Source organism: Vicugna pacos, chromosome 26, assembly GCF_048564905.1.
Source record: "Vicugna pacos chromosome 26, VicPac4, whole genome shotgun sequence".
NCBI lineage: Eukaryota > Metazoa > Chordata > Mammalia > Artiodactyla > Camelidae > Vicugna > Vicugna pacos.
Genome location: NC_133012.1, coordinates 2863839 through 2884843, shown reverse-complemented (window position 1 = coordinate 2884843; position 21005 = coordinate 2863839). Strand labels below are relative to the sequence as shown.

Sequence of the window (21005 nt, the reverse complement as noted above, 5' to 3'; positions counted from 1 at the left end):
GCAAGGCTGGATTTCCTTCATATTCCTCAGCCAAAAAGCCGTCCCAGCAGGGTGAGTGTAGATGCAGACATGAGAGCCCAGCTGTCTTCTATTAAACCAGATGATTGGAATCACAGAATGTAAAACACATGGCCACTCCTCTTTTTTTAGACAACAGAGTTATTTTTCATAAACGGTATGTTGTCTATATTAACAGAATGGGTGTATTATCATTATACACCCAAAGAGAAAACTTGAAATAAATTATCATTATTTTCAAATGACTAACATCTCATTTTTGAATATTCTTCAAATCATTTGAAATAAAATAGCAAATTCAATCCAGTACTGTGTTAAAATAAGCTTTATCCCCTGCTTGTTAACCTGTTGAATATTATTGAATCTACTATTATAACTTGAATCTGCAGTATGTTATATCTCCTTCAATCCATAAGTTAAAGGATAAAAAATATGTATATGTAATAAGCTTTGTGCATGAAATTCTCCATAGAGTTAAGAATAAGATGAGGATGACAACCTATTATTTGACTCTTTTCTGGACATTCTAAAAATCTTGGCTTTGCCACTTAATGTGTAACCTTGGGCATGCTTCCGTTTCCTCTCCTATAAGATGGTCTTCTAGAATTTTTGTGATCATTAATGAGTTAATATATGTAAAGTATTTTGAGACTGTTGCTTGGCATGTACTGCTTTATAAGATTTAGCTATTATTCCTTTTCTAGTAAATGAAATAAGAAAAAGAGAGGGAAGGGTATAGCTCAGGGGTAGAGTGTGTGTTTAGCATGCACAAGGTCCTGGGTTCAATCCCCAGTACCTCCTCCGAAAATAAATAAGTAAACTTAATTACCATTCCCCTCAAATATAACAGCTAACTAAATAAACCTAATTACCTCCCCCCAAAATAAACAAATAAAAATAGTAAAAAAAAAAAAAAGAAAAAGAAATGAGATGAAAATATTGGAGAAGCAAAAAGTAAATGATTATTATTTGTAGATAATATGTTTATCCACCCAGAAGATACAAGAGAATCAACTGCAAAATTCTTAGAACTGGTAAACATTTAACAGGGAGAGGGTAACTGTAAGACCTTTGCATAGGTCATAAGCCTTTCTAGCAATAACTAGTTAGTACCATCAGAAAAACTTCCACTTCTACGTATATAAGCAAAGAATTTTTAAAAACACAAGTAATATGAGGGAGTTACGTGACAAAAACTCCTAAGCTTTATACATAAAACATATTTTAATGCTGTATGGAGAGAGAGAACATACTTTTATATCATTTTTCTTATTGAAGAATCGTTGATTTACAACGTTACATTGGTTTCAAGTGTACAGCAAAGTGAATCAGTTATACATATGTATATTTTTTTAGATCCTTTTCCATTATAGGTTATTACAAGATATTAAATAGAATTCCCTATTTTACCGGTTTTTAGTGGAGCATTATAAGAATGCCACTTTTACTTAAATTATTATATAATTTGAACTTGATTCCAATTCAGATTTTATGTTCATCTACGAGTATTAATAAAGAAGAGAGTCCCACAATATTTTGAGAACAAAGTATAATGAGGGAGTACTTGCTGTATCTAATGTTGAAGTTGTAAACTTAACAATAATTAAAACAGCTTGGTACGGGCGCAGCAAAATAAAAGACACCAATGACCCAAATGAAGATCCTGAAACTAATCCAAGTATGTATCAAAATACATAATATGATAAAGGAGGCGTTTTCTGCTCAATAGGGAAAGGCTGAATTATTTGTTTAAATAGTTTTGGAACGATTGGTAGATATTTTGGCAGGAAAAGTTAGATTCCTGCATTATATCATATACCCAGATGAATTCCAGGGAAATTGAAAACTTCAGTGTTAAGAATGAAACCATATAAATACCAGCAGAAAATAGAGAATTAGAAGAAAAAGAGTTCTGACTGCTCATTAGAAGTGGAAACTATGAAGTATAAGGTTCATTAGTTGAATTACATAAAAATTAAAAGCTCCTGTATACTAACTACATAAATAAAATTAAAAGTAAGTAATTAATGATAAATACTTGTAATATGAGAAAGAATCTCATACATCCAAAGGAAGGATGTATGTTAAGCAAAATAAATTAATATAAAGTAGGAACAATATTATCCATATTTTGGGGGGAGAAGATCTGTGAATGGAAATCAGATTGGAGGTTATACTCCAAAAATGTTAGCAGTAAGCATCCGTCTAGAGTAATACATGATTTTTATCTTTTTTGCTTTTTGCATTTTGTGACTGTTCAAAAGGAATATATGTTAATTTCATAATCAAAGAGAAAACTTGAAATAAATTCTATCTTCTATATTTGGAAAGCTATTACTTGGTGTCTAACTCCCTGAATAGAGGAATAGTAATCAGTTGCTATCTTTCCATAAGCCTTGGAACAGTGGAATCTGTTTCCGGGGTAGATTCAACTTGGAAATACAACTTAGGGTCACGGAAGTTGGAGGCAAATTCAAGAAGAATGCGTTTTCATGTTTTTTACTTACTTCTACTGTTCTAAGGAGAATTATTAGACAGTAAATAGTGCTTTCTTGGTCCGTTTTGTTTTGGTTACAGACTTGAAGCAGCCAAAGATGATTATCGAATACGCTGTGAAGAGTTAGAAAAGGAAATCTCCGAACTCCGGCAGCAGAATGATGAACTAACCACTTTGGCCGACGATGCTCAGTCTCTAAAAGATGAAATAGATGTTCTTAGGTAAACAGTCTTCCCGTCTCTGCAGACTCTCAGATCTGTCATCTGAGCAATTCTGCCACAGATGTTCCAAACTCTGGGGTCTCCCAACACATTAAGGTGTTTAAGAGCCAGACCACCTGGGTCCAGATTCCAGTGCTACCATCTGTGTCACCGCTGTGTCACCTTTTTCTCATCTGTAAAATGGAAATAATACACATACCTCCCTCAGACTGACAGCTGGAATGAATTGAGTTTATATTTGCAAGCACTTGGAACAGTATCTGGCAGATAAATGCTCTGTGGAAATGTTCGTCAAATGCAAACTAGTCTCCGACCGTCGCTTCGTGCTTGGGTGGCTCTGGGACTTTTCTGATTACACTCCTGATCTTTCACTCTGAGTCCCCCAGGCACCCGATCTTCCTCCTTCTCAGACCCTGTCCCACTAGGCACCTCACTCCCTGTCACCTCGTTTCCCCACCATTCTGCTCCTGTAACCTCTCCTGTGTTGGATCATTGCAGCCATTTCTCTTTTCCACTTCTGCTCTGTGAATATTGAGAACGAATAGAGAAAAATCACTTGGTGCTATAGTTAGTCCTAGTACAAGGGAATGCTCCTTACTCCCCACGGGGCCCCTCCCGCCGGTCCAGGCTTCCACTGCTCATCAGCAGGTGGTGGCTGCTGTGTCTTTTCATGACTCTTCTCACCTAACTGCCTCCCTCCCGAGCCTCAGTCTCAGTAGACAACACTGCCTCCTGCACGGAGGAAGGAGGCCATGCCGCACGGACTCTCCACGTCCCGTGTCTCCTGCCTTCCCATCATCTTTTCTCTTCCGCTTCTGTTATTCTTCCTCCTGTCCTGTGTCGGCTCCTCCTTCAGTGCTCTGGGTCTCAGCCCTTCTCCCATCCACAGGGACTGTGTTACATCAATTACCATTTCTCATCACATTTTTTAAAAGTATTATTTTTTAACTGAGTTATAGCCAGTTGACAATGTTGTGTCAATTTCTGGTGTACAGCACAATTTTTCAGTCATATATGAATATACATATATTCATTTTCATATTCTTTTTCACTGTGAACTACTACAAGATCTTGTGTATATTCCCCTGTGCTATACAGTATAAACTCTTCTATCTATTCTGTATATACCTGTCAGTATCTACAGATCTCAAGGTCCCAGTCTATCCCTTCCCACCCCTCCAACCCCGGCAACCGTTAATTTGTATTCTATGTCTTTGAGTCAGTTTCTGTTTTATATTTAAGTTCATCTGTCTTCTTCTTCCTCTTCCCCTCCCCCTCCTCCCCCTCCTCCTCCTTCCCTCTCCTCCCCTCCTCCTCCCCCCCTCCTTCTCCTCTTCCTCCTCCTCCTTTCAGATTCCACATATGAGTGATATCATTATGGCATTTTTCTTTCTCTTTCTGGCTTACTTTACTTAGAATGACATTCTCCAGGGACATCCATGTTGCTGCAAATTGCATCATGTTGTCATTTTTATGGCTGAATAGTATTCCATTGTATAAATGTACCATAACATCTTTATCCATCATCTATCAATGGACATTTAGGCTGTTTCCATGTCTTGGCTGTTGTAAATAGTGCTGCTGTGAACGTTGGGGTGCAGATGTCTTTTTGAATTAGAGTTCCCTCTGGATATGTGCCCAGGAGTGGGATTGCTGGGTTCTCTTCACGTTTGAGTCTCCCTCCTTAGCACATATTTATATGTTCACTTCCCTCTCATCTTAGAAAAAGTGAGAGATTTACGACTCTCTCCTTCCCTCCAGAACAAATTTAGATTGCACAAGGTAGAATTTACATTCTCTCCTCAACTCCCTAAAATTTGCCACCACCCGTCCCCTCTGCTCCACTGAAACAGCTGTTCCTCTTGTCACAATAACATTCTACTTGCCAGACTGTTCGGACACCGTTTATTTTGCTTTTGTGCTACATGTGACTCTGCGGCTACCCCCTCTTGCTTGCTTTCCTTAAATTTTATAATGTCCTCCATTACAAATTTTGCTATAATCTGGGTCATATATTTGAACCTGTACAAAAAAACTAAGCTGGAATCACCTTTGGTCTCGTAATTTCATTAGAACGTGCTATTTCTGGCAGTCCCTCCTGGTTTGGCACTGTCAAAAGCCACTTTACAACCGTGGACGTGTTTGTGACTTCTGGTTTCCCATCTCATTCTAGACATTCTTCTGATAAAGTGTCTAAACTAGAAGGCCAAGTGGAATCATATAAAAAGAAGCTAGAAGATCTTGGCGATTTGAGGCGGCAGGTTAAACTCTTAGAAGAGAAGAATACCATGTACATGCAGAACACCGTCAGTCTGGAGGAGGAGCTGAGAAAAGCCAACGCGGCCCGAAGTCAGCTTGAAACGTACAAGAGACAGGTACAAGGAGAGGCGGGGCGTCTGAATGACGTTTTCAGCTGAGCTCTCCACTGTCACCCTGTGGCTTCTCAGACTCCACTGGCTTGTTTTTAGGGTATTTTGTTTTTCCCCTGGGAAGCTTAGTTCTTATCCAGAGGTTACTGATTGGTCTCTAGACTTATTTTTCTATTTTTAATTTGTAATTTACTATTTACAGTATTTTTAATTTTATGATTTTAGTTTTACTATTTTTAATTTTTTGTATAATACTTAAGAAGTACACAAAAGTAAAAAACAAATGCAATAAGCATCTGTGCTTCATAAATAAAACACTCTTCCCACCATCACAGTAACCACTGTGCTAGTATTCTTTTGCTGTGTGAATATATACATATATTTATCCTGAAAAGTTGCATTTTTGACATTTTGAAACTTTATACAAATGATGTGGTGAAATTTCTGCAATGTACTTTTGCTCGGTGAACACTTGTGAGATTGGTTTGTGTTGGCAGGTGTGGCTTTATCCATTCACGCGCACCGCCGTGTAGTATCCTATTGAGACCCTGTAGTACAATGTATCCATTTTTCTGTAGCAGGACATACAGGATGCTTTGGCTTTTTTTCTTTTTTATTACAAGAAATGCCACTGAAAATAGTATTAATGTCCTCTTCTATACATGTGTGAAAGTTTTACAGCTCTGTGGAATGTCTTCCTTAGAGTATCTTCATTTAACTAGATATTTCCAAATTGTTGTCCAGAGTGACTGAATGACCAGCAGGCAGTTGATTTGAACTCTTGTTGCTCCACATCATCACCAACACAGTTGACATTTTGCCAGTTGATTAGATGGATTTGAAATGATGTGATTATACTTTGCATTATCCGGATTACAAACATATTTACTGATCACATTTCTTTTGTGAATTGCCTAATTTGATCTTTTATTCATCTTTAAAATTGGATTATTTCTATTTTTGATTCTGAAAGTTCTTTATATGTTCCTGATATTAACCTTTTGTCACACGTTGTGTTTATTTCCTACCAATCTGTGAACAGTCCTTTTCCTTTTTTTGAGATTGATAATTTTAATGTAACGAACTCTAAATATCTTTTTCTTTATGATTTATGCTTTTTATGTCTCATTTAAGAAATCACTTCCTACATAAAGATGTAACATTAACTTCCCTTTTCTTTATAGAAATCTAATGTATGTTTTGTATGTTTGGGTCTTTAACTCACAAGAAATTAATTTTTGTGTAGGGTGTGAGGCAGGGATCCATTTGATATTTTTTGTCTGTGTGGACAGCCAGTCAACTGAGCAGCATTTATTTAATAATTAGTCTCTTCTGCAGTGACCTGCAGTTCTGTCTTATCATATATCTAACATCTCCATGTTACATGTGGTCTTTGTGGGCAGTCTCTTCTGTTTCATTGGTCTGTCTATTCTTACACTAATATACTCTTATTAGCTATTGATCTGTGGTAATGTTGATATTTGGTAGTACAGACACCTGCACCATGTTCTTTTTCAAAATTACTTGTCTGTTCTTAGACCATTCCTTCCTCTTTAAACCCAAAATCTTTGGCAATTAGAATTACATTGATCTTGTTGATGAGTTTGGGGAGAACTGACATCTTTATGACAATGAATGTTCCTGTCAGTGAATATATATCTTTCCGTTTATTTAAATCTTCAGCATCTTTCAATTAAGTTTTATTATTTTCTTGTATATATCATGTACATATTTTGTTATATTTACTCCTAGGTGCTTTATGTGTTTGATTGCTTTTGTAAATGCATTTAGAAAAAGGAAAGATACAATTTTTGGTGTGTTACTCATTTATGTGATTGAAATCAGTTTTTATATGTTGATTTTATGATCTTGACAGATTCCCATATTACTTGTAATGATGTCTGTTAGTTCTCTTGCTGGAAGTCGTATTTTATACAAATAAAAGCTATTTTGTTTCTTTCTACTCCATACCCTTTTTTCCATGTTAATCATCATGCCTGACCTTTAATACAGCCTTGAATAATAGTAGGCAGACATTTCTTATTGATTTTATACACAGTGCTTTAAATGTTTTACCAGTATAAGGATTGCTATAGGTTTTTGTAGCCACCTTTTGTTAGGATAACGAAATTCGTTGTATTCCTTGTTTGAACAGAGTGTTATCTTAAAAGGATGTTGAATTTAATCAACCACATCTATTGAGAGACTTATGCTGTATCTCCTGTCTATTGATGTGATTATATTAATGGACTTCTATACTTAAACCATCCTTTCATTCCTTGAGATAAACTTAATTTAGTCATAACAAATTTATTTGTTGTTTCATGATTTACATTCACTTTGTTCATTTTCTTGGAATATCCTACCTCTATGATTTATTTATTTAAAGTTTTCTATCTTGTGCTTTCCTTATCTTCTGATTTTGGCATCAAAATTATATTAGCTTAATATAATAAATTAGGAAAGTTTTAGGAGAACAGCCATATACTGGCTGGCAGATTTTTTTGGTGGATACTTTTTTTTCCCAACAATTCATTATGAAAATTTTCAATATATAACAAACTTGAAAGAATTAGTGAACTTGAATATGGACTGAGAAATTACCCAAGATAAATATAGCCCAAAGAAACTATAAATGTGATTTAAAGGTACTAAATTAAAATGAGAAACGCTCCACTTAGAGTTCCAGAGGAAAGAATGGAAAGAATTATAGAAGGACATTATTTGAAGGAAAGAATGGCTGAGTATTTTTCAGAGTTAATGAAGTACGTCAGATTTAGAACTAACAGTGAATTAAAAAGAAATCTACACCTACAAATGTTGTAGTGAAATTGCATAATACAATTATATAATTACATAATTCTCTTTATGTTTCCAATCTAGAGCTTAGTATACTTTACTTTTCTGGTTTTGTTTTTGCTTTGGGGTGTTTTTTGTATGTGTGGAGGGGATAGTAATTAGGTTTATTTGCGTAATTTTTAACAGAGGTACTGGGGATTGTGAATGCTAAACACGTGCTCTACTCCTGAGCTATCCCGTCCCCTATACTTTACTTTTCAGTGTAATAGTTTTCTTTCTTCAGTTTCCCTTTGGATGCCCTTTCAAACCTGCCTGATCATATTTGATGGTCTCTTATTCCTTGCCATATTAAACCTAGTGTTTGATGTCTGATAACTCCAATCTGAAATCCTTGGAGGTCTTACTCTACTATTTGGTGGTGGTGGTGGTTGTTAATGTTTTTCTGCTGACTGTTGTTCACAGTGGCTTATTTCTTTGTGAATTTTGTAATTTGGGATTTTGCTCTGTCATTTGGCTCATCTTTACCTTTAGGAATACTGGGGGCCTGGTTGAAGTTGTGTGCCTCCAGACAATATATGTCTTTTCTCATGCCAGATTCTTAAGCCAGACAGCATTACCAACCAGGACAGCTTTAAATTAATTGGTTGGCTTAGGATTTGCCAGACAAGGCATGTGGTAAGAATTCAAACACAAGTCCATGTATTCACGGGCTGTGGTTACACATTTTTAAAATCACACTTTTTAGAACCTAGAACACTGTCTTTAAGACAGGCAAGTTTCCTCACTGATTTTGCCAGCTGGTGAATTGTTTTCCTAACCCACCTGTTTACTGACTTGCCACTTTTTAGAGCCCAAGGTGATTTCACAACCACCTGTCTCCCAAGAACTTTGAAAGTCTAGGTTCCTGGCATTGCCATTTGGCACCTCAGAGTACCTACAGCTTCCTCATGAAATTCCCACTCCAGTTTTAGCCCCTGAGGATTTCTCTTATTTTCTTATAAGCTTAGCAGTGCAATTGCATTTTTTTCCTCTAGTATTTCTTTTGCTTCATGATCAAATGTTTTCCATACAGTTCCCTGTGTTACAGAAGATGGAAGTCCTGTAGGTTCTTCATAGTTTCAAACATTTGTTCCTGTCGATGATCTGGTTTTAGAACCCACAGTGTCTGGGCAGATTTTTGTACCGAGTTCTCTCCATTGGGATAGGTTCCTCTCTCTCTCTTTTTTTTTTTTTTTTTTTTTTTGAGTATTTGTGGGGAAGGGAATTTTCATAGATCTGTAGAAGAAAATAGTAATGTAAATGTAAAGTTTTACATTATAAAAATTAATAATACCTTTCTATATCAGGTAGTAGAGCTGCAAAATAGATTATCTGAAGAATCGAAGAAAGCGGATAAATTAGATTTTGAATATAAGCGGCTAAAAGAAAAAGTTGACAGTCTTCAAAAAGAAAAGGATGTGAGTATCTATATTAGGCGTTTTGGTTGTGAGCACTGCCAAAATTAAGAAAATGATATTTAATTCATGTTTTGACTGTATTAATTTTTTCTTCTATTTATAAATTTAAAAATTAGAGATCTTGTTTATTTTTATTATTATTATTATTTTTTTAATGGAGTTTCTGGGGATTGAACCCAGGACCTTGTGCATCTAAGCACAGACTCTACCGCTTGAGCTATATCCTCCCCCCATTTTTAAATTACAGATTTATATTTGTGTTTCAGAAATAGATCTAAAAGAAAAGATTTAAAGAATATGTTTACTTCTCTTCTAATTTCTTTTGTATGTATTTATCTTTTCTACTACTGTTACTTCTTACACATTAATTTACTTAGAACTTTCTGTGTATTTATGTAGCTTTTCTGTTTTCTGTATAAGTAATATGGGGACACGAATTCTTTTTGTTGTTGTTCAGCATATTTTGAAGCTTTTAAAAATATTTTTTACTTTGTCCTGATAAATATATGAATATTTAACACTTTGTTATTTGATCTTTTATGTCCCCTGAAAAGAATGTTATTTACATAATAAGGTCTTTATTGTTGCGGATGGAGCAGTTTTGTTTCCTGTGTTTAACTGGATGGCTTACTGTAGCCTTACACACAGTAGATCTTCCATATTGTTAAATGGGGGAAAAACTGTGTGATCTTTTCCTTTTGTGATCTTTCTATAGAAGATCAAAAGATTTATTAACACATCCATGTTCAGCACTGTTTATCATTCCGATCAGTAAGGCAGAGACCACTGATGACTGAACTCAGAAGCTGAAGCTAACTTTCCTTACGCTTAATGTCCCTCCAGAGGTTAAGAACAGAGAGGGATTCCCTGAAGGAAACCATTGAAGAGCTTCGCTGTGTACAGGCTCAAGAAGGACAGCTCACAACTCAAGGTACCACCTTTTCAGAAGCCCGAGCAAGGTCGTTTGCTTCTAATAGCATCAGTAAAAATATTAGATTCACTTTAAGATGATTGTACCAACAAGCGAGGATTTAAAGTTGGTGAAGAGACCATGAGATTGATGTAAATTTTGAACTGTACCCAGATTTTATGACAAGTAGGCTGTAATTATGAGACCGGACTTACTTGCTGATTTTTTCATTTTAATTCTATTTAAGTGTTTGGGTTTTATTAAGTCAAAAGCATAAACATTTGTTAAGTCATCTCTGTTAATAATAAACCTGGAAAGTTTTACTCTGGAAGGTTTCTAATGACCTCTTCAAAAGGATGTCAAACTTTCTAAATCAGTGATTCTTTTCAGCTGAGGTGTGAGGTGGGTATCAGTTCACGAAGGCACTTACATCCAAAGTGGGAGACTTCTCCTCCCAGGAAAGGAGCAGCGCTGAGCTGAGGGTTTACCTTCCGCTGCGTTATCATCATCACGCGGGGGAGACGGGAGCCTGACTGGTGGGTTGTATAGCTTCCCAGTCTGCTCACTCCCATTCTAATAACCAGCCTTGGTTTTTCAGTTCCCCAAAGTCAGAATTTTCCTTTTGCTCCCACTGCAGCCTCCTTTTCCCCTCCTCATCCCCACCAAACCTGCTCATTTGCTCCATCCACCTCCAACCCTCCTCTGCCATTTCTGTTGATCACTGTTGATACCTCATTTTCCGGCTCACCCAGCCTGCACACCGGCCACTTCAACTGTGTTCTCATCCCCACCCCATCTCCTTATCCTCTTCACCTATTTCTGGACCAGCTTGTCAAACCCTCATTCGGTTTTATTCTCTGTTCCAAATTACCAAGGCCAGCTAAAAAAAATTTCATGTCTTCTGGTTTTTTTCTTGCTTTTGTTTTTTGTTTACTGGGGTGTAATTGACATGTAACATTATACCATTAGTTTCACATGTACAGCACGATTCAATATTTGTATATGTTGCAAAATGATCAAACACTAAGTCAAGTTAGTTAACGACTATCACCATACATAGTGAAACTTTTTTTCTTGTGATAACTTTTAAGACCTACTCTTAGCAACTTTCAAATATGCAGTACTGTGTGATGCTGTACACCATGCTGTACATTAACATCCACGTGACTTACTTATTTTATAACTGGAATTTTGAGCCCCATCACCCATTACCCCACCCCCTCCTCTCTTTTCCAAAGTGGCTGTACCAGTTTACATCCTTACCCCCTGTGCACAAGGGCTCCCTTTTTTCCACATCCTCAACGACACTTACTATTTCTGTTCTTTTTGAGAACAGCCGTTCTGACAGGTGTGAGGCGACAGCTCACTTTGGTGTTGATTTGCATTTCCCTGGTGGTTAGTGAAACTGAGCATCTGTGTGTGTACCTGCTGCCTATGTGTATGTCTTCTTTGGAAAAATATCTATTCAGTTCCTTTGCCCATTTTTTAATTGGATTGTCTGAGGTTTTTGGTATTTAGTTGGATGCGTTCTTTATGTATTTTGGCCATTAACCCCTTATCAGATACATGATTTGCAAATATTTTCTTCCACTTGGTAGGCTGCCTTTTCATTTTGTTCACAGTTCCCTTTGCTGTGCAGAGGCTTTTTAGTTTGATGAAGTTCCACTTGTTTATTTTTGCTTTTGAGAAAATCATTTAACTTTCTTGATTGTCCTCACCACCCTAAAAAATTATTTATCATGATTGGATCCTTGCTGCTTGGCCATCCTTTCATATATCTCTAGTCAACTCTACATAAGTTTTCCCCAAATTTTAAGAATCCAGCCTTGAACCTTAATGATTTAATTCTCAGCTCCTGTGTCACCAAGAAAAGGCAGGTAAATTTATGTAAACTTTCACATATGTTTCTTTCCTACCTTTATTTATTTATTTTTAATAAATACTTTTAATGATTTTTTTCTCTTTTTTCTTTATGTGGGGGAGGTAATTGGGTTTATTTATTTGTATTTGGAGGAGGTACTGGGAATTGAACCCAGGACCTTGTGCATGCTAAGCATGCACTCTGCTGCTTGAGCTATACCCTCCCTTCCTCTTTGCTTCCTTTAAACCTCTGTGTTTTAACTTGATTTATGTATATATCCTTGAGCTAACATTTTTGCTCTAAAAATTTACCCTAATGAATTAAATCGTTGTTTATAATAGTGAAATTTAGAAATAACATAAAAGTTCAGCAGTACAGGAATGAGATTCTCATTCAACTGTATACTTTAGAGCCATTAAAAAGAATGAAGTAAATCTTACATATGCCTGGCATGGAGAGCTGTTATCTCATTACACTAAAAAAGTCAATACCCCATTTATGATAAACACTCTTAGCAACCTAGCAAAGTATATCGATAAGAAACCTACAGTAACCTCATACCTAGTAATGAGCGGTTAAATGCTTTTCCTCTGAAATCAGGAATGAGGCAGGGCTGTTAGGTTTTGCCACTTCTGTTCAGCATGGAGCTTGTAGCCAGTGTAGTCAGACAAGAAACAGAAATATAGCATCCAGATGGGCAAGGAGGATGTAAAAAAATCATAGATCAGATCAGTGAGTTCAGCAGGGTCTCAGTATTTCAAGAGCAGTATATGAACACCAATTCTATTTGTATACTACTAGTGAACAGTCTGAAAATGAAATTACAATAGTATTATAAAGGCAAATGCTTAGGAATAAGTTTAACAAAGAAATGCAAGACTTCTACACTAGAAACCACGAATCACTGCTAAGATAAATTAAAGGTCTAAATAAATGTAAGATGTTCCATGCTCAGATATTGGAAAATACACCATAGTTAAAGACTACAGTTCTCTTCATGTTGCTGTGAAGATTCAACTGAATCCCATTCAAATTCTCAGCAGACTTTTTGTGAAAATTCACAAGCTGATCCTACAATTTATATGAAAATACAAAGGAGCCACTATAGCGAAAAAATCTTAAAGAAAAAGTTGGAGAACTTACACATCCTGATTTCAAAAGTTACTATAACTGAACAGCGTGAAACTCACATGAGGATAGACATAGAGACAATATACCACATTCACGAATGAAGTGAGAACCACGTGATCATCTCAACTGATGCAGAAAAGGCAGTTTGACAAAATCCAACACCCTTTCATCATAAAAAAGAGAACTAGAAAGCAAACTTCTACATCATGATGAAGGCCACGTGAAAAACCCTTGGCTAACATCATACTCAATGATGAAAGACTGAAAGCTTTCCCTCTAAGATCAGGAACAGGACAGGATGCCCACTACCACCTTAATCAAAACCACAGTGAGATACCACTTAACACCCACTAGGATGGGTATTACCAAAAACATTTAAAAAAAAAAAAAAGGAAAATGACAAGTGTTGGTGAAGCTGTGGAGAAATCAGCACCTTCTTGAATTGCTGGTGGGAATGTAAAATGTGGCAAGCGCTGCAGTAAAGTTTGGTGGTTCTTTAAAATGTTAAACATAAGTTACCACGTGATCCAGAAATTCCATTCCTAAGGACAGACCCAGCAGAATTCAAAGCAGGGACTCAACCAGACACTGGCATACCAATGTTTATGGCAGCATTAGTCACAGTAGCCAAAAGATGGAACAGTACATGCATCCACAGACAGGGAAATGGATTAAAAAAAAGTCATATATACATATAATGGAATATTATTTGGCTGTATAAAGGGATGAAGTTGTGATAGACGCTGCAACATAGGTGAATATATTGAAAACATGATGTCACGTGAAGTGGGCCAGATACAGAAGGACAAGTGTTGGTAGGACTCCCCTTATCTGGGGTACTTGGGGGCAGATTCATTTAGACAGATGGAAAGTGGAGTAACAGTTATGAGGGCTAGGGAGAGAGTAATGGGGAGTTACTTCTTAATGGTTACAGAATTTTATGTTTTGAGTGAAGAAAAAGTTTGGGAATGGATAATGATGGTTCCTTAACAAAGTGTACACTTAAAAATTGTTCAAATGATACAATGATGATGATGATGATGATGATGTAAGGCAACTGCAACATGGTTTTTTTACTTGAATTAAAGATTTCAGCTGTTAAAATCAATGCTCAAAGAAGGGGTTCGTATAGGAGGCAGAGGAGATGGTTGTGCTGTCTCTCAGCCTTGCCTCCATGCCTGTGTGTTTCTAGGGTTAATGCCCCTGGGGAGTCAGGAATCTTCGGACAGTCTGGCCGCAGAGATCGTTACCCCCGAAATCAGGTAAGGAGATCGTGAAGTTCACGGTCACACAGTGTTCCCGGAGAAAACGTTCTCCTCTCTCATGAAGAGGACCAGCTCCTCATTCTTTATCACTGACGCTTTCAACCTGAACTCAGTGTTAAGAGGTCCGTGTTTTCAGCGTGTTAGAAGCCCAAACAGAGACTTGATTTCTTGCTTTGTGAGGACAGTGTCTCACACACACACACAGCAAACTGACATGTCTGTGCTCAGGGATCCTCAGCAGATGTTTAGCAGTGAAACCACGTGACCCAATGACAAAGGTCATGCCTAGCCATCAGCCTGCAAAATAGGCACTAAGACGTACTAAGTACATGGCATGGTCTGGGACAGACAGTGCAGAGACAGGAGGAAATATCTCCCCATCACTGCTCCTCTTCCCTCGCTAGTACCTTACATTTTCACTCAGCCATAGCATTTTAAATATCCCATTTATTTCAGTATATGCCTGGGTTTACGTATAAGAATGAAAAATTGATAGGGAAGCACCAACTGTCCAGCAAAAAGATGAATGATTAATTTTGAATATTGCTTTTACCTAATCTGGGCTAATTTGCCCCCTTTTTAAATTGACACTGGTCTTGATTCTTCATGACACCGTTGGAGGTATGAAATAAAATAATGATCGTGTAGAAGTTTTATAAACCGTGAAAGTTGCAGTAGGTGTTCAAATACTTGTGGAATAAATGAAGACAATGTTTATTGTTGTTGGCATTTATTTAAGGACAGACAAAAGAAGTATAATGCAACGCCAATTCTAGCGTCTTGTATACCTTTTACTTTTCTGCCATCTGATGTGGCACTTTATTATTGGACCAATAAAATTTGTTGAATGAATGAACACTTATTGTTATGAATATTTATAAATAAATAGCTGTGTCCAAAAACCAGTTTTTAAGGAAGCGTATGGGTAATGCAGTTGGATTTTTAACTGAGAGAAAAGAACAGTGATAAAGATTCAACAAATAAAATGGCTTTTTTTTGAGTATTACTTAATACCAGTTAAAATATTCTCTGTGTCCAGAAGAGCTGTCAAGAAAGTGAAATAGTACAAGAGATGGAATTTCTCAGCATATGTAATATACTTGATATATAATGACATTTGCCTGTCTAATTTGCAAAAATCTATTAAAGTGATGATTTTCACTGTGGAGAAGTTGGAGAACTCATAAACTGGGAGTAAAAGTTTAAACTGATACAACTTTTTTTAAAATTAGCTTTTTAAAAATTGAGATATAATTGACATATAACATTGTATTCGTTTTAGATGTACAACATAATGATTTGATACATGTATATATCGTGGAACAGTTACCATAATAAGTTTAATTAACATCCATCGCCACACATAATTACAAAAAAAATTTTTTCTTTCCATTGTACAACTTCTCTTTTGAGCAGTCTGGCAGAATGTGTGTATTTGTGCCTCTCTTTTGACCCAATAATTACTTTGCTGAGAATCAATCCTGAGGCAATAATCAAGAATATACAAAAAGGAATATTTATAAAGCTGGTTGTTAATAACGTGTTAAAGCTAAAAATGGGCAATAATCTAAATGCCTAATAATTAGGCATTGATTTAATAAATGATTCGTCTCTGTATTTTAACATTGTCGTTTAAAATATTAAAATATAATGATGAAAAGATTGTGAGAAGTGTAAATAGCAGATACCAAGGTAATATACCCCGAGATACCTTTTTACAAGTGTTCACGTGTCTGTACGTATACATAAACTCAGAAGGCTGTGTTTCAGCAGTAATTATTTTGCTCCATAGGAGGGCCTGTATTTTCTTCTCACTTGTCCTTTTTTTGTCACCCTACAGTGTGCTTGTTTTATTTTGTCACTGGAAAATATGATGAAGTCATTGTTGTCCGTTTACAAAATAGATCAAGTTCTATGTAACTGCTTCATTTGGGCTACAGATTCGACTCTCATCTTTTCAGTAGCAAAAGTTAGAGTCCCTTATAAGATTTACACTGTTTACAAAATGAGAGCAGATTGTTCGGTGTGTTTGATGTTTCTTTTTTGTTTTTTCTTTTTCCATGAGAAGCACAGCGCTTCATAGTTTCTGGTGTTGACAGTAGTAGCTCCTTCGCGCAGCCCTCGAAAGATGAGTCCCTCTGACATAAAAGATGAATTGTATCTCCCACAAGTGTATCTTCAGCTATGTCTTCATATGAATTAATATTCAGTTGTATCGTCCCTGCAGTAAACGCAGTGGCAAGTTTTGTGTGGCTGTTTCTTTCAACATCCCTCAGTGTAAGCTCTGGGCATCACACAAAGAGCCTAAGACAGTGCAGTCCCGTAACGTGGCTCTGATCATCTGTCTTGTTTCAAGAATATCCGTGGGAATGGGTGGACTGCATATCTTGGAGGCATTCTTCATTGAATAGTATATTTTGCCACCAAATGATTGGTAATTTAAGAGCACAGCATTAGAGAGGACATTTGTTGACGAGAACCAAAGAACGAATACATAGATGTTCTCATAGCTCAAATACTTAAATCTTTAGATTTAATACTTACAAAGGAAATAGGATTTTTGAAATCTCATTTATTGCAAATCATGATATTTAGAGATTCTATTCAGATTATCCACTCTAAAAAGAAAGTGCTCAACACGTGAAGCAGAACATCTCAGCCAGTTACAACAGGAGCTAAGTTCTTTGCAGGTCCTTTGTCTTTCATTTCTATTCTATGTATTAAATCTGTAACAGTGCACACCTGGAGTTTGATAGCTGTGTTGTATTCCTGTGCCAGATAATCAGTTTTTCTTCTGCGCTCAGGGAGAAACTTATTCGTCTTCAGCATGAGAATAAGATGTTAAAGATTAACCAGGAGGGATCCGACAATGAGAAAATCGCCTTGTTGCAGAGCCTTCTCGATGATGCCAACCTGCGCAAGAATGAACTGGAGACGGAGAACAGGTAGGATGCGGAGAGGCGGCCACACCTGGACACACGGCTTCTCTGTTCGCTTTGACTTTGATTCCCCTAAACAAAGGTGTGAAGTGCATTTTGAAAAGTGATAACATGTTATTCCATTCCATTTCAAGAGTACTTCTTTTCCTCTTTTCCACTTATGGACAAATTTGCCCCAAATTATTGTGTCTCTGTAATAGCATTCCCTTCTTTAGTTCTTTAAGCAAAATGATAGCAAAGCCCCGCCATCTTCCCTTTCTAGTCACTAATTAAAACTGGAAGATTAAAAAAAAAAGTCACCATTAATTCACGTCTTTCCAGACAACTCACTTCGTAGTCATGATCGGGTTAATAAGTTTACCCTGTTTTTACAAATTAATGTTTCAGAGAATTGATTGGTGTGAGGAAAATGGGAGGATCTGTCGTAAGTGAATAGTACTTTTTAAAACATCTGTTGTTTCTGGTGACTCTAATAGGAAATCATCCCTCTTACGAACGATTCAATGATTCCAAGAGTTTAGGATCTGCAGATTTAACAAGAGCGTTACTTTTCTGCTTTCGGTTTTAAGAGCATTGCATTTTGCAGGCATTCAAAACTACTCTTACGAGCAGTAGCTTGCTCTGGCATGGGTTACGTTCGAGTTTTGTCGTGACAGTCTTCTAGTTCTTTCCTTTTAGAAGCTGTTCCTTAGACACCAAACACGCGGTATCTTTCCTTTTTCTTAGGGCTGCGATATTCTGTCATCTGGCAGGGATTTGACACTTTCATAGTTTCCCAGTTCACGTGATGTTACAGATTCTTCATCTGGTATGCCTGATTGATTTGGCATTTCCCAGGTGTGAGTCAGTCTTGAGAGTCAGGATTGTTATGACAGTTTCACGTGTCCCTTCCTCCTGTAACGCTAATTTTTTTTTTGTAACGCTGATTTTTAAAGCTGCGGAGGGAGAGTCGGCAAACTGTAAATACCAGGGTGTTTATTAGAGCATAGTTGAGCACCAATAAGAGGAGACATTTTTTAGATCAGTTTTTAGGAGCAGAGATCTCAATATTAGAAAAAGTTGGGGGAAGGGTATAGCTCAAGTGGTAGAGCGCATGCTCAGCACCCAAGAGGTCCCGGGTTCAATCCCCGTGTACCTCCTCCAAGCGGAAATTAACCTAATTTCCTCCCCCTCAGCAAAGCACACTTAGAAAAAGTGGGAAAAGAGAAGGGGGAGGAATGGGAATTGTAGAAGACAGCCAGCAGTCGCGCAGAGCCCTGGTGAGGGAGGGCACCTCGTGGTCCCCCTTCACCCTGGACCTCCGGGCTGTATTCGAGCAGCGCGGTCAGGAGAGCCTTCTGGTCAGTGAATCCGCACCTACAGCTCCTTCTGCAGCACTCCCCTGGTTCTTCCCAGGCCCTTTCCTCTTGTCTCCTCCAGAACAGAACAGTGAATTGTCACAAGTTTGTTCTTACCGAGTTTAGTAAGTGTCTCCATATACTCGTATGTGCAGGGGACTAGTCACCTCACAAGTGCCTGTGTTACTTACCTCTGTGTTTGTTTCCTAAATTACAACACGGATGATAACTCACCTTTAGATTATGCCACCTGTGGGCGTTATGACCTATGACAGCAATAACCATAATAACAACCGCTAACATTTATCAAGCCCATGGTTGCTCCAGACTCTGTACTAAGTGTTGAAATACGTGGTCTTACTTTATTAAAGTTTTACAGACTAAGGACTTTGGGCTGAGACCCAGGCCCCGTGATTTCAAAGCCTCCACTTCACCCACACCCTCTTTTTTTGCCAATTTATCTTCTGCCATGTTTATAAAACGTTTTTTTTTTTTTCCCCTGTCTTCCTCTCACAGGATCCTTTTTTCTGAAGTGAATTATCATAGGTTTGTTCTCATCGAGTTTATTAGTAAGCGTTGACATTACCTAGTCTCTAGCTGAATCTCTTCCTGGTTAACAGCACTGGACTCGCACCAAGAAACCAGAGTTTCAGCCCCACTCAGTCTTTTAACTGTACGACCGTAATGCAATTTGCTCACCGCCCTCCCATCACCTTCCGAGGGAGGAAGGGTTTGCAGTCAACCTCCAAAGTCCTATCCAGTTGGCTTTCCCAATGAGCTAGTCTTTGTTTTAAAATCTGTTACCTGCAGACCCTCAGTGGAGTCACAGCAGAGCGGCTCAGGGAACTTTCTGGACGCATGTGCAACTTCGCTCCCATCCAGATTGTATCGTGACCTTGACACCCCCTTGACAACTCTGTGTAACGAGACTGATTAAAACAGTAACTCGCTAAACTTCCCAAGGGGGAGAAAGAAAGTGGAGGCATTTACAGAATACCTACTACGGGCAGGTACCTGCTAGACACACTTTATACATTATCTCAGTTATCTTCTAAATTACTGCATGAGGTCGGCATTACAACCTCATTTATTTTGCAGGCGAATTTCTTTCATCTACATGTACATGTCTTTTTATAGTTTCCTATGTGTGTGTATGTGATGCTTCATACTTTAGTAGCCGGTATGTTTTATGTTACATAACGTTTACCACGGCCTCCACCTACTAGGCTTGTAACATTCATTTACTAAGTCATTTCAAAAGATGGAGAGTTGAAAGTCATCGTTTGATATCTGTTTCCCTCTTGCTTCCCAAAAAGATCGAACAAAGTTACCGTTAGTAATGTACTTCTATACCTCTGTTCCCATATTGAATAGGGATTTTCAGATAATTCTGTCACTGAGTGAAAAGGCAGATTCCTTCATGTGAAAAACATCAGTTATTATTACAGATTCATTGCATTTTCCCCGTGATTCTCACTAAATTACAGAAGCTAGTGGTTTACTTTGAGAATTTCTTGCAACTGGTTGAGTTAAAACAGTGTCTCATTGAACTTCTTGGCTGTTTGGATTCTAGACACTGTGGCCCTGCCTTGTCCTGAGCCGGGGACAGTCTGGCTTTTACTGCTGCCTCCGCCCCGTCTCCCTGCAGTGTTTCTTCCCAGAGTTGCTGGTCCAGGGGGCGCACTGGGGGCTCCATCTTCCCTGGCCTCTTTGCTGCATCCGTGGTTGTGGACCGTTCCCCATGTCAGCCTTTTTCTCAGTTTCAGTGACTGCCCTCGCTTGTTTCTCCTGATTTTCCGATTGTTCCTTTTCCCACCTTCTGCCTGGTGAGGCTGGAGTCCGTCTTGTCCCTGCCCTCCTCCCCTTCTCCGAGTCCTTTCTCATCACTGTGTTCACGATCGTGGCCCCAGTCATTTCCCCATGGCTCTCGGGTCTCTGTGGTCAGCTCGGGGCCGCCTGCTGGGTTCCGGATGCAGGCGTCAGCTGTCCACGGGCATCTGTGGCCATTTCATTTTCAGCAAATACCAAGTAAAGGTCTTTATATTTCTTTCTCAGCCTGTCCCTCCCATGTCCCCTGTCTCAGGAAATGGTTCTTGGTAGCTCAGACCACAATCCTAAGTCCTATTTTTCGTTCCATGTCTTCTTCTGTCTTTTCAGTGCGTCGCCTCCTCTGTTCCCTTCTGTTTCAGGCGTGTGCAGTC

General features: G+C 37.9%; 1 protein-coding gene across 2 annotated transcripts in view; it reads left to right on the top strand.

Moving 5' to 3' along the window:
* HOOK3 (hook microtubule tethering protein 3) overlaps positions 1–21005 on the top strand; it is a 93718-nt gene that overhangs the window by 47713 nt on the left and 25000 nt on the right. For both annotated transcript variants that reach the window (XR_012064347.1, XM_072950155.1), the window contains exons 10-15: positions 2596–2736; positions 4910–5111; positions 9251–9361; positions 10205–10292; positions 14456–14525; positions 17333–17473. Coding sequence is in view for 1 of the 2 variants with exons in the window: in XM_072950155.1 (XP_072806256.1) it covers positions 2596–2736; positions 4910–5111; positions 9251–9361; positions 10205–10292; positions 14456–14525; positions 17333–17473 (753 nt within the window). In the remaining variant the exon portion in view is untranslated. The remainder of the gene's footprint in view (positions 1–2595; positions 2737–4909; positions 5112–9250; positions 9362–10204; positions 10293–14455; positions 14526–17332; positions 17474–21005) is intronic.